This window comes from Lithobates pipiens, unplaced genomic scaffold, assembly GCF_037356315.1.
Source record: "Lithobates pipiens isolate NorthernLeopardFrog02 unplaced genomic scaffold, aLitPip1_a1.2 Scaffold_18, whole genome shotgun sequence".
Classification (NCBI taxonomy): domain Eukaryota; kingdom Metazoa; phylum Chordata; class Amphibia; order Anura; family Ranidae; genus Lithobates; species Lithobates pipiens.
The window spans coordinates 503,591,860-503,604,902 of record NW_027507758.1 but is presented as its reverse complement, the minus strand read 5'-3'; the positions used below and the strand labels follow the sequence as shown (position 1 = coordinate 503,604,902).

The 13,043-nt window shown below is 45.0% G+C and overlaps 1 protein-coding gene across 3 annotated transcripts in view; it reads left to right on the top strand.

Moving 5' to 3' along the window:
* The window catches only part of STAG1 (STAG1 cohesin complex component), a 299,590-nt gene that overhangs the window by 276,487 nt on the left and 10,060 nt on the right, over window positions 1–13,043 (top strand). For all 3 annotated transcript variants that reach the window (XM_077488685.1, XM_077488684.1, XM_077488683.1), the window contains 3 exons: window positions 6,156–6,257; window positions 7,600–7,748; window positions 8,091–8,219. In XM_077488685.1, the coding sequence (XP_077344811.1) occupies window positions 6,156–6,257; window positions 7,600–7,748; window positions 8,091–8,219 (380 nt within the window). The remainder of the gene's footprint in view (window positions 1–6,155; window positions 6,258–7,599; window positions 7,749–8,090; window positions 8,220–13,043) is intronic.

Below are 13,043 nucleotides of genomic sequence, written 5' to 3'. Positions count from 1 at the left end.
GTCATGCCTATGTGTCACCACTGGGGGCTGAATTGAGCACTCGATGCTAGAGACAGCGCAGAAGCCTTTCATCTCTCCTTTCCTCCGGCCACAACAGATCCTCCAGTAAGAAAGGGGGGTCTGGTTCTCCTCCTGCGCCCCCAGTATTGGTCCTTTTCCCCTTCGGGGGATTGATATAAAAGCAATTTCCTTTTTGAAAAAAAAGGGGGGACGACGGAATGCGTGACCGCTCAGCGGAGGATTTACACCCCCCCCCCGCCATGTCTGCTGTTTTTACTACAGGATGCCTGAGCCACAGCCGCTTGTGCGGGAAAACACTTTTCTTTAAAAGTAAAGAAGGGGGCGTGGCTAACAGCGTCAGACTCCGGCCACACATGGAAGACGTGTTAAAGCGCTGTGTATGTGTAGCTACTGCTGGCTATAGAAGGACACATGAGGAGGATGGCTTGTTCAGGTTAGTGACACATGCATTTCCTTTGGCACATTATACTTTACCAGGCTAGGATTAATAGCAGCTAATGGTGCTGGACTATAGCCTAACAGTGTACATTCTTTTGCTGGTAGTGCCTCTGCTTTATGCTTCAGGCTATGAGTGGTAATGGGACCAGAAACTCCTCTAAGGGTTCTAAAGGGGTCAATGGTTTTCACTATAAACTAAATCCATTTCCAAAAGAATGTCGTCCTCCTCTGAGAGGGATGTGGCTGGTCAGATTGAGCCATCAGGGAAAACTGTTGTGGCATAAACACTTCAGTCCTTGTATATATCATACAAGAGGTTTTTTTCTTCTACCATTTATAATTTGGAAAGAAGATTGCAGCTATGATGTCTGTCCATAGTGGGGCTAAACATGGCAGATTCCCATCTAGTACTCAGGACCCTATTATTGAGGTGCAGGAGGCTGGGGATCAAGTAGATCTTCCCAAATATTTGGAAGATACTCATCTTCTTCTGAGGATCCTAATATGGAAGGAGTAGCATCACAAGACAGGTTGCTTGTGTACTCCCTTACTCAACCTTTTTGCTGCCTGCAGCGCAAGCTCTGGAGGAACCTACCTCTAATTGGGTTCATTAGAACCTCCCCCATCTGGGGAAGTTTTTTCCTATTCATGCATGGCTAAAAAAGCTTATGTATTCTGAATGGGAACATCCAGATAAACAATATTATCCTTCCTCCCAAGAAATTCTCCACACTTTGTTATGGAAGAGGCTTTCTATGAAAGAAAATGGGGGGGGGGGGGGTGTTCCAGCTATTGATGCTGCAATCAAACTGCCTCAGTGAGCAAGAATCTCACATGTCCGGTGGATAATGCACTGATGTTAAATGATCCAACAGATAAAAAGTTGGAACTTTTTTCTAAAAACAATATGTCTTTAGCAAGTTCAGTAGCGCAGCCGGTTCTTGCTGCAATTGGTGTATCTCGGTCCATTAAGGAACAGTTTGTGGAGATACTTAAAATTCTGCCTGATCAGCAGGCCCAGCAATGGGCTGGTGTATCAGATGCACTGTGTTTCACAGTAGATGCTATGAAAGACTATCATTTAAGCCTCATGGCTTATGCTTGGACTAGTGCCTTCTCACAAAGTTCTGTGGCTGAAAAATTGGTCAGCCGAAGCACCGTGTAAAACGCTTAGCCAGTTTTCCCTTTCATGGTGAACGGCTATTTAGAGTCTGGATAAGTACATCCAAGGGGTCTCTAATGGGAAAAGCTCTCTTTTACCAGCAAAGAAGAAGTTCAAATATTTCTCCTTTTAATCGTGCTGCCTCTCCTCTGCCAGGGGCATCAGCCTCTAGGCAATCTTGACGGCCTCAACTGTCAGGTTCAAGGGCAAGAAGTCCCCAAGGGCAACACCAGGGTCAGAAGAGATCTTGGGGCAGAAAGCCCCCAAAGGAGAATGCTAAAGCCTCCTCATGAAGGGGTGCCCATGCTCGCTCGGGTGGAGTTTAGGCTCCTGCAATTCTCAAGATCTGGCGGGAACAATGTCAAGGCACTCTCGCCTAGCAGTAAGAAGGGTCGCTGGTTTGAATCCCAACCATGACTCTTCTTGTGCCTGCGTGGGTTTCCTCCGGGTACTTCGGTTTCCTACCACACTTCAAAGACATGCATGTAGGTTAATTGGCTTCTGTCCAAAATTTACCCTAGTATATGAATGGGGACCTTGGATTGTGGGCTCCTTGAGGGTAGGGACCGATGTGTGTGCAATTTACAGGGATAGGGACAATTGTAGACACTCGGGTTGAACTGGATGAACTGGTATCTTTATTCAACCTTACGAACTATGTAAGACAGATGGGTGGATTCTGCAGTTTTTCTCTAGGTTACGATTAGAGTTCTGAGTGTTTCCGTCTCCTCGTTTTTTCTAAGGGAAAATGTTCCCAAGGATCCAGAGAAAGGAAGTCTCTTTCTGGCTTTGGATCATCTATTATCCCAGTCGGTGATATCAGAGGTTCCCTTTGTGGAACAGGGCACAGGGTTTCATTCAAACCTTTCATGGTTCCGGAACCAAATGCAGAGGTAAGACCCGTTCTAGATCTCAAAGATCTGAATCAGCACTTAAACATCCGATCCTTTCACACAATCCGATCGGTTGTGTCCATCCTGCAAGGAGGGGAGTTTTTGCCTTTAATTGATATCAAAGAGGCATATCTCCATGTGCCATATTTTCAAGCTCACTAGAAATGTCTGTGCTTTGAAATATAAAATCATAATTTCAGTTTTGGCCCTGCCATTCTCTTTAGCCACAGCACCACGGGTGTTCTGTAAGATTCTGGCATCTCCTTTAGCCAAATTTAGGGCTCAAGGCATAACGGTCCTAGCCTATTTAGACGATCGGATCGCAGAATCTCTGGATTCGATACTCAACCTAGAAAAATCCTCCTTAAAACCATCAAGGAGATTACAGTACTTGGGGCTGGTTAGGGATACCATACAGAAGAAGGTATTCTTACCACAGATGAGAATCCGTTCCATTGTAGAACTAATTCAACTTATCAAAAAGAAAAATCCTTCCATTCTGCTGGGCAGGAGATTGTTGGGGAAAATGGTGGCCTCCTTCAAGGTCGTCTCTTACCTGCAGTTTTCACTCAGGACTGCTTCAAAACACCATCCTGTCGGTCTGCAATAAAAAGGATTCAGGCCTTCATTTTTTTCCCAAATACGATTGGCTCCTGACATAAGTCAGAGCCTAAATTGGTGGTTGTTATTCAGCAAAAGGGAAAATCTTTTATACCTGTATCCTGGAAAATGTTAACAGATGCCAGCCTTCTAGGTTGGGGAGCAACCCGGGAAGAAGATACTTTCCAGGAGAGATGATCCAGGTTAGAGGACCTTGCCTATCAACATTTTGGAAAATTCAGGCAGTACATCTGGCCCTAGAATCTGGGACAGTCAGACTACGGCACTGTCCTGTCAAGATTCAGTCTGACGAGGCCATGGCTGTGGCTTACATCAATCGCCGGGGGGGCACAAGAAGTTGTGCAGCCCAAAAAGAGGTGAATAATGTTCTCGCTTGGGCACAACACAACATTCCTTGCCTATCAGCAACTTTCATTCCAGGAATAAAGAGTTGGCAGACTACTTGAGTCGCCAACAATTATTTCCAGGAGAATGGTCTCTCCACCCCGACATCTTCCTAGCGGTTTGTCAGAGATGGGGTGTTCTGGACATGGACCTATTCATGTCCAGATTCTACAACAAAATCGTCAACTTTGTGTCAGGAACAAGGGATCCGCTAGCAGGCAGAACATATTAGTCCTCCCATGGGATCAGTTTTTTACTGATCTATGCGTTTCCTCCACTTCTGCATCTTCTCCGCAGGTTCAAGGAGGAACGAAATGAGGTGATTCTGGTGGCCCCAGCGGGCCTCAGAAGATCTTGATTTACTGAGATCATAAGATGGCAGTAGGAGTCCTCTGGACTCAGCCATTATAGCCAGACCTTCTCGCACAAGGTCCTGTATTCCATCCTACCTTGTGGATGAAAAATTTTACAGGTTTGACTGTTGAATCCCACTTTATAAGGGATCGTGGGTGATCTCCTTCAGGTAGTGTCTACTTTGATTAATGCCAGAAATCCAGCTTCCAGAATCCTTTACTATAGAGTCTGGAAGGCATATGTTTCATGGTGTGGATCCAGAGGTTGGCACCCCAGGAACTATGTCATAGGCAGGATCCTTGATTCCCTGCAAATGGGATCTGAAATGAAATTGGCCTTGACTTCCATCAAGGGCCAGATCCAGTCCTTGTCAGTGTTTCCTTTCAATGGCATCTTGGTGCGTAGTTTATTCAGGGGGTAACACGGATTAATCCCCCTATCAAGGCACCTTTTAATCCTCGGGATTTGAATTTGGTCTTATTGGCTTCGCTGAATCAGCCATTTGGGCCTTTATGAGAAATTGCCTTGGTCATTTTTTGACAAGAAAGATAATCTTTCTGATTGCCATTTCTTCTGCTAGAAGAGTATCGGAACTAGCAGCTCTGTCTTTTAAAGAGCCATATTTGATCATGCATAAGGATGAGAGGTGGTTTTATGTCCTCATCCCGAATTCCAACCAAAAGTGGTAACAGGTTTTCATTTAAACCAAGATATTATTCTTCCTTTCTCCCCAGAGCCTAAATATAGGGAAGAAAAGGCACTACATTCCCTTCATGTAGTAAGAGCAATCGGAGTCTAAAGGCGACCACTCAGGTTCACAAAACACATGTTTTCTTTGTATTGCCAGAGGGTCCAAAATGTGGACGGGCAGCGTCAAAATCCACTATTTTCCAAATGGATTTGTCAAGTGATCAAGCTTCAGCTTAAAGAAAATTCTTCCTTCTCATGTTAGAGCACACTCATCCGGGGCGATAAGTGCCTCTTGGGTGGTGCATCATCAGACCTCTGGCTCTGTAAGGCCGCGACTGGGTCTTCGGTTCATACGTTTCAGATTTTATCAAATCAATATTAAAGGTGATGAGGATATTGCCTTTGGGTGCAGAATACTGCAGGCTGCAGTATGAGTCCTCTGACCTCCTATTTTTTTGTTGTCTCCCTCCCTTCAATTGCCATTGCTATGGGACATTCCACATAGTAAATACTATGGCTCTGTGTCACCTGATGTAAGAAAAGAAAACAGGATTTTTAAAACCGCTTACCTGTAAAATCCTTTTCTTTGATGTACATCAGGGGACACAGAGGTCCCTCTCTTCTTGGTATACACTTGTATTGCTTGGCTACAAAACTGAAGACTCCCAGTAGTGGGAGGGGTTATATAGGGAGTACACTTCTTGCCTTAGGGCGTGCCAGTGTCCATTGCCTATCAGTGGCCCTATAAACCCACATAGTAAGTACTATGGCTCTGTGTCCCCTGATGTACATCAAAGAAACGGATTTTACAGGTAAGCTGTTTTAAAAATCCTGTTTTGTTTTTTGTTTTTTAGGAGGAAGTCAAAAATAAAGTTACATTTTCAGGGTAGTGCTTAGGCACAATAAATATTTATAGATTATTCCTTTGACACAGCATATTTTTGCTTTTAGGTATTCAGGTCTACGTTAAACCTGGAACTATAAAATGATCTCTTGCATAAATACATCATCACACCAAAATGCTAGACAAAGCTCAAATGTGTTTTTACCAAATTAATCTGTACTACGTATGCATATAAGAATAATCAGCCTCTTAAAGAGGAAGTAAACCCTGATGGGTTTACTTCCTCTTTGATTCCCTGCAAAGGTAAAGCATAATGGACTACTATGCATCGCATAGTAGTCCATTATGTGTCACGTACCTGACACAGAAGCCAGCGCAGTCAGCGCTGTCCCCTGTAGTCCAGAGCATCCATCGTCTCTGTGGGTCTCGCTGCTCCCCCGCTGTCATTAGGCGAAGCCGCGATGACGTCACTCCCGCGCATGTGCACGGGAGCCGCCACTCGCGGCATATCGCCGTTGACAGCGTCGCGCTCAGTGCGCCTGCATGCCACTGTCTGCGGTGCATGCGCCGTAGACAGTGGTGCCTGTCTTTCGGCAAATATCTCCTAAACCGTGTAGGTTTAGGAGATATTTCTTGGACCTACAGGTAAGCCTTAATCTAGGCTTACCTGTAGGTCAAAGTTGGTTGTAAGGGTTTACAACCACTTTAAGTAAACTGTAACTTATCAATTCTTTGTGTTTCTTTCTAGTATTACAATGACTATGGAGACATCATTAAGGAAACACTAAGTAAAACGCGACAGATAGACAAGATCCAGTGTGCCAAGACCTTGATTCTCAGTTTGCAGCAGGTATGAGTTATTGTTTGACTACTTTTCTGATTAGCTGGATTTTCGAGCTGTTCTTAAAATTTTACTTGTTATTATACAGGTTTGTTTTTTTGTTGTGAAATTTAATTTTGTATTTGATCAAGACATGCTGACCAATTGATGTACAATGATAAGTTAGGTAGCCCCAAGAAAGTATAGGGAATCACCAATATGTCACATATCTTTGAAAATCTGTCAAATACACAGACTATGCAGTGTCAGGAGTTCTATGAGTTGCCACACTGCCCTCAAGAAAGGACTCAAGGAGAGCAAGAAGCCCTACATTCAGTGATAGAGAGAATCATGTTAACCACCTAAAACCCCCTCCTGCCCAGACCAATTTTCAGCTTTCAGCGCTGTCACTCTTTGAACGACAATTGCGCAGTCATACAACACTGTACCCAAATTTTTGTTAAAATAAAGAAACCTATTTTTTTTTTTTTTTTTTTTTTTAATACAAAACCGTTGATGAGGCTGCACTGATGAGTGGCAGTGATGGGCACTGATGGGGGGGGGGGGTAGTGATGGGTGGCACTCGTGGGCTTTGATAGGTGGTGCTGATTGATGGCACTTATGCACTGGTGGGCACTGATTTGTGGCACTGTGTGGGCACTAGCAGGCAGTACTGGTGGACACAGGTGAGATGGCTTTGCCTCTTCCTCTTCGGGACCAATGTCCCTTGCACAAAAGCTGGTGATCGGCTTTTTTTTTCTCCTCACGCTGAGGAGGAAAGAAAATGGGTACCGATCTTCTGTTTGCATCAGGTGATCAGCTGCCATTGGCTGACAGCTGATCATGTGGTAAGGGGCTGGGATCGGCAAGGCTCTATTCACCAACCCCTTCCACAATATTAGAGAAGGTGCATTGGGGCTTTTACAAATCAAAATGATCACTTTGCGAGCATAACATGGTGAACAACGTTCTCCACTCTCTAGTAGAGGGTTTTTGAATTTGAACCACCTCAACCCAAAACTGTTGAACGAAAAGGGCACTGCCAAAAGATGTGGCTTAACGTTTATATTTACATTTCAATTAGTCCAGGCCACGGTAGAGTCCACAGCACTCTTAACACTCACCAACAGCTCCTGGTCACGGTTTGATTGGAGCTGGTAGGATGGGCTTCTGATCCTGTGATTACTGTGACACCCATTCCAAATTATCACATGATCAGGAGCCTGCCTACTGTCCTCTGGAATTCAAAATCCCAGAAAGCGCAAGCTGGTTGGTAAGGGATTAAATAATTGACACTTTTAAAACATTCACATTTCATAGCCTACTGTAAACTAAACTGTTGATTATGTTGTCATCATCTTTACCCTTCTAGCTGTTTAATGAGCTGGTGCAGGAGCAAGGCCCCAATCTGGACCGGACATCAGCTCACGTTAGTGGTATTAAGGAACTGGCACGTAGGTTTGCGCTTACCTTTGGACTGGATCAGATAAAGACCAGAGAAGCTGTGGCCACATTACATAAGTAAGCGACGGACTTAACAGTTCCCATTTGTGAAGTTGGCTATACTGAATTATAGTTAAATTATTTGTTCTTCCTAATGGGAGTTTAAATGGCTGTTAAATCTCTGAACTGTGCTAATTAAATTGTTGTATAAGGCATCTGTTTCTCTTGGATGTTCTTAATGTGCTAATTTCTTATTGTTACATTAACACTGTTTTAAAGGCACGCTATTTGTATGCAATTTATATTCCTTTAATTGTTGATTCTTAGAAATCATTAATGCTTTGTTGTGAAAGCACCCATATGCATAGAGAATCATTTATAGCTAGTGCTTTATCCCAATATTTTTATTTTTTTGCACAGAGATGGTATAGAGTTTGCTTTCAAATACCAGAATCCCAAGGGTATGGAGTATCCCCCTCTAAATCTTGCTTTCCTGGAAGTATTGAGTGAGTTTTCTTCTAAGCTCCTTAGACAAGACAAGAAAACAGTGTAAGTATCACACATTATGATTTTAATTCATACTCCCTTCTTTCCTTCCTTCTATTATATATATATATATATATATATATATATATATATATATATATATATATATATATATATATATGAAAAACAAATACATTTTGTTTGTTTGTCTCTCATGTCTCCTCATTACATAACAGTATTAAAAATAAACCAATTTGTGTGAGAATTTAACAAAATAAGCAACATTCGAATCTTAAGATCCTAGATCTAGGAAAAGTAAGTGGGCCAGAGACCCAATGATCCCATATCTTGTCGAACATCTTTGGTCTTTTCTGGAGTGAGCTTATAAAGTGGTAAGTTAGCATTGACTATTTGCAGCCAAGTATTAATTGAGGGGGAGGAGAGACCCTTCCAGGCTAGTAGATTGTTTTTTTTTTTTCATGTAGAAATAAAGGATTAGCAACAGGTGTTTATCATATTTAGACCCCTTTCACACTGGGGCGTTTTTCAGGCGCTTTAGCGTGAAAAAAAAGCACCTGTAAAGTGCCTGAAAGAAGCCTCATCTGCAATCCCGCTGTGCTGGCAGGGCGTCAAAAAAAGTTTCTTTGCACCTGTTTGGAAATGGTGAATACACCACCCCTAAAGCGTAATGGGAACTGCCTGCAAAACTCCTTGGCAGCTGCGCTTTTTGGGTGCTTTTAACCCTTTATTCGGCCACTTTTGAGCGCTAGCATGGTTAAAAGCCCCGCTAGCACTTGAATAATGCTGGTAAAGCGCAACTAGTTTAAATTTTTCGGGCGCTGGCAGTGTGAAAGGGCTCTTAAAGCACTCGGACCTTCATATTGGGATTGCAGATGAGGCTTCTTTCAGGCACTTTACAGGCGCTTTCTTTTAATGCTAAAGTGCCTGAAAAACACCCCAGTGCGAAAGGGGTCTTGGAGATAAGAATATCACCAAATACCTAATAAACCAGGGGTGTCTAAGCAGAGGGCCATATGGGGACCAAGAGAATTAGGCATGTGGTCCAGGCATGTCAGGCATAGCAGCCATCGCCTGGCACGAACAAGTCAGGCCACGGCATTAACTGGCCAAAAAACAAACAGTCTGTCTAAATGACAGAATTTCTGCCACTTTTTTTTTTTATCTTCCATTGCGCCTCTAATCAGACCAATGATGTCTGAAGAGGCCCATGTAAGACAAGCCAAGGGCTATATGGCAGTGGCAAAAAGCAGGGTTGACAATGGGCACCCCGCTTAGTGCCCCTGAAGGTGGGAGACTGTAGACCATTAACCCTAATTGATACTCATGGAGCAGTATGCAGCAACCGGACCCATTGACCAAAGACAGATCAAAGTCCCAACTTTTCAAGAATGGACCACAAGTATGGACACTATCAAAGGTCTTGATAGCATTGAGTGTTAGGCACGGTCTGAGTAGTCCGGAACCTGCATGTTGAGGTAGGTATGCCTAATATTTACCGCCGTTGACATATTGGGCATCAATCCTGCCTGATCAGAATGGATAATATGCTTAATAGCCTTATTCAATCAAGTAGTAAGTACTTTAGCAAGAATTTTAACATCCATAGATAATAAAGAAATTGGTCTATAAGATTCAGGATATTGAGGATTTTTATTTTCTCTTACGTTTACTGACTGACACCGCTCCTTTCTTAGACCATTGGGTTGTTATTCAACCTTCAGGAGAGGACTAGGCAGAACATGTTAACATGTTATTACAAAACTAGAACTTTCTAGTTCTGCCCAAGGGGGGGGGGGCGGTCCCTTAGGTAACACCCCCCCAACCTCCCTCCTGCAGCTTCAGTTTTTTTCTGCCTAGTGAAGGAAAAGGACTTAGGAACCCTGCGGGCCCATCTGTCCGTGGATTTTTCTGCAGAAGTTTGCCTTTTCCGCAAGATTAAAGATCCTGTGATCTGCTATCAACAGCTGGCTGGGTGACAGGCTGGATACCCTTATCCTTGTAGTCTCCCCAGCCTGGCCAGCGAGCGTGTGCAGACCAGAGCTCCGCGATGGGTTGGCTACGACATGCCCCCCCCCCCCAGCTCCAGGGGGTGGCTGGTGGGCATAATGCCCCTGGGCGAACACATGACCGGGCTACTGATATTTGTGTCACAGTGTGCCGGGCCAGCAGCCACCCCATACTGATCGGAGAGTGGGTTTGTGATGGAATGTCTCCCAACTCGTCAGGACTACTAAGTACAGCTCTCCCTGCCTCGGTGGGGCAGAGCAGCTGGGCCTTCCCTCGGAGGTCGATTCGGGGGTCCCTCACCTCCCTCTCTTCTCTCCCTGTTCCCATCATCCCCCCCATCCCCTCCCCTGTGGGGGATGCTGCATGGGCTGCTGAGCGGTAATTGTGCCATGGACAGAGGCTCCCCAGGGGGGGTTCCCACCTGGGGTGGGGACTGCGCTGGGTAGCTGTGCCCTGGATGTCTGTAGGTCTCTCCCCTGGGTATCTGGAGGCTGTGTCTGCTGATCGCTGTAGCGCTGTTTACCACCATTTCTCTGCCTGTTTTTTCACTGTCTTTGCATGCAGTGTTCGGTGGCCATTTTTGGTGTGACCAGGGAGCAGCATGCTCTGACTCCATTTTACTGTATTCCGGTGGCCATTTTCCCTGTGATTATGTCCTTTATACTGGACGCTTTGTTGAAGCCTGAACACGTTTTTAAGCTTCAGCGCAATACAGAGGAGCTCAGCACAGCGAGGTTTTATCTCTTAAGCATCTGGGAGCTGATGCAGGCACACCTATCTGGACGGCACAGAACTCTGTCAGGGCGGCGAGTCCTGCGGTAGGGTCCCCTCAACCTACAGCAGTTAGGAGGGTGGGACCATCACTGTCTTAAGTCACCAACAGGTGGCAGACAGGTTAGGGTCAGCTTGGCTTCAGAAACTGGTTTGTGTTCCCCGAAATCCAGGCAATTGCAATCAGTTCGCCTGCAGTGCAGTGCCTCTGAACACTTTGTCAGCGGTCCTTAATACGTTCATTGCCAAGATGGAGGCGGTGCGCAAAGGTGGTAAAAAACGGCCCCTGCCACCGTCCTCCGGGGAGAGCTCTGACGCAGACTCGGGCCCTGCTGAGGCTGGTGACCCCTGTTCTGTCTTTTCAAATGATGCTGACCAGGACTGTTTAGACTGTGAGGATGATTGCCTGTCCGGGTCCGTGTGCGATAAAGCACTTGTTGGAGCACTTATCACAACTGTGCGTGATACCCTGAAAATTTAGGATACAGCAGATCCATCTGCTGATGTAGTGGTCCCTTTTGGGTCCCGTAAGCCAGCCCGTACACCTAAGGTGTTTACATATTTGACTTATTTCGATAAGTTCGTATACAAGGAATGGGGTCGACCATAATGGACATTTTCGGCCCCCAAATACATGGCGGTGCATTATCCCTTTGAGGCGAGCCTTCTCAAAAAATGGTTGGCTCCTCCGGTCGTGGACCCCCCCCCAGTATCCAGGTTAAACAAAGTAACCACAATCCCGGTAGAGGGGATTCCTGCCTTGGAGGCCCTTTCTAGAACGCGTTTCTCATCTATTGCGGGGACACAGGAATTCATATATTGTTGGGCTATGCTGCCACCTACAAGAGGATTTGAACACTGGCAAATCATTTGTTGTCTAGCCAGATAACTCGCTCCTCTTCCTAGAAGGACTCAGTTCTTGTATCTGAGGAGGGAATGTCTTTTCTTCAGCTCTGTTGAGAAAAGTTCAACGTTTTTTTTTGCTAGTTGCTTTTGCTTAGACTTTTTTTTTTTTTTCCCCATCAATTATCTGTTATACTGCTATTTGAGCTGATCTCTATATAGTGGCCATCCGAATCAGCCTTTTCTTTAGTCTGACATTGGAGTGCTGTACTCAGACCTGACTCAACATTAGGGCTAGCCTGGAAGTAACCTTTTGGGGGGCACTGTGTTCTGCTTGTGCCACTTTCCACACAATATGTACTGGTAAATTTTAGCTTCAGAGTGCTTTGTAGACCAGAGCCACAGCATTGCTTCAGCATTTGCCCCCTCTCTGAAGGCTTTCTTCCAAGCTCCTTAGACAAGACAAAACAAAAAACCATGTAAGTCCAGTCTTAAGGACCCGTTTACTAGTTTTTCTTTTCTAAGCACATTCTGTTAGATCTGCGAACGCCTCTTGGACTTTTTGGCATCAGATCAGTTTACCGGATTTTCAAGGCAGCAACCTGGTCTTCTGCTAACAATTTTTCCACAGGTTATTGTCCTAGGCACTTTATCTGTGTGCAATATAGTCATCTGAGAAATCTGGTCTCCGGTTTAACTTTCTAACCTTTTGGGTGATATGGCTGTTCCTTCAGTTTCGGGAAGCGCCATTCAGTTTGAATCCACCCTGACAGCACCAGAGCAGTAGGCAACGTTCGTGTAGAATAGAAAGTCTTGCGGCTGCAAGAGAAGATAGAGCAGGAGCTGTCTTGTGTGGAACTTTGTATTCAAGTCTTGTCAGCCATTTACATTCCTGGCATATAAAGTTGGCAGGCAGATTTGCTCAGCTGGCATCATCTGAATTTAAGAGTGGTCTTTGCACCCAGAGGTGTTTCAGGCCATGTGTGTGATGACAGATGTGGACCTCCTGACCCAACCATGGACAGGTTTGTATCCAGCCAGAAAACAGTGGATGCTCGAGTGGTAAGTTGACTTGGTATGACTTCTCGCTCACACACCATAGCCTCTGCTAGATCTGTTTGGATCTGCTTCTCTGTGGTGGGCTTAAAGGAATGTCTGATGAAGCCCTGCCTCTACGGGAAAGGAGCATCTGAGTCTGATTCCTACAATGCTCAAGGCTTGGGCAACTCAGAAGCCCCCGTTTGA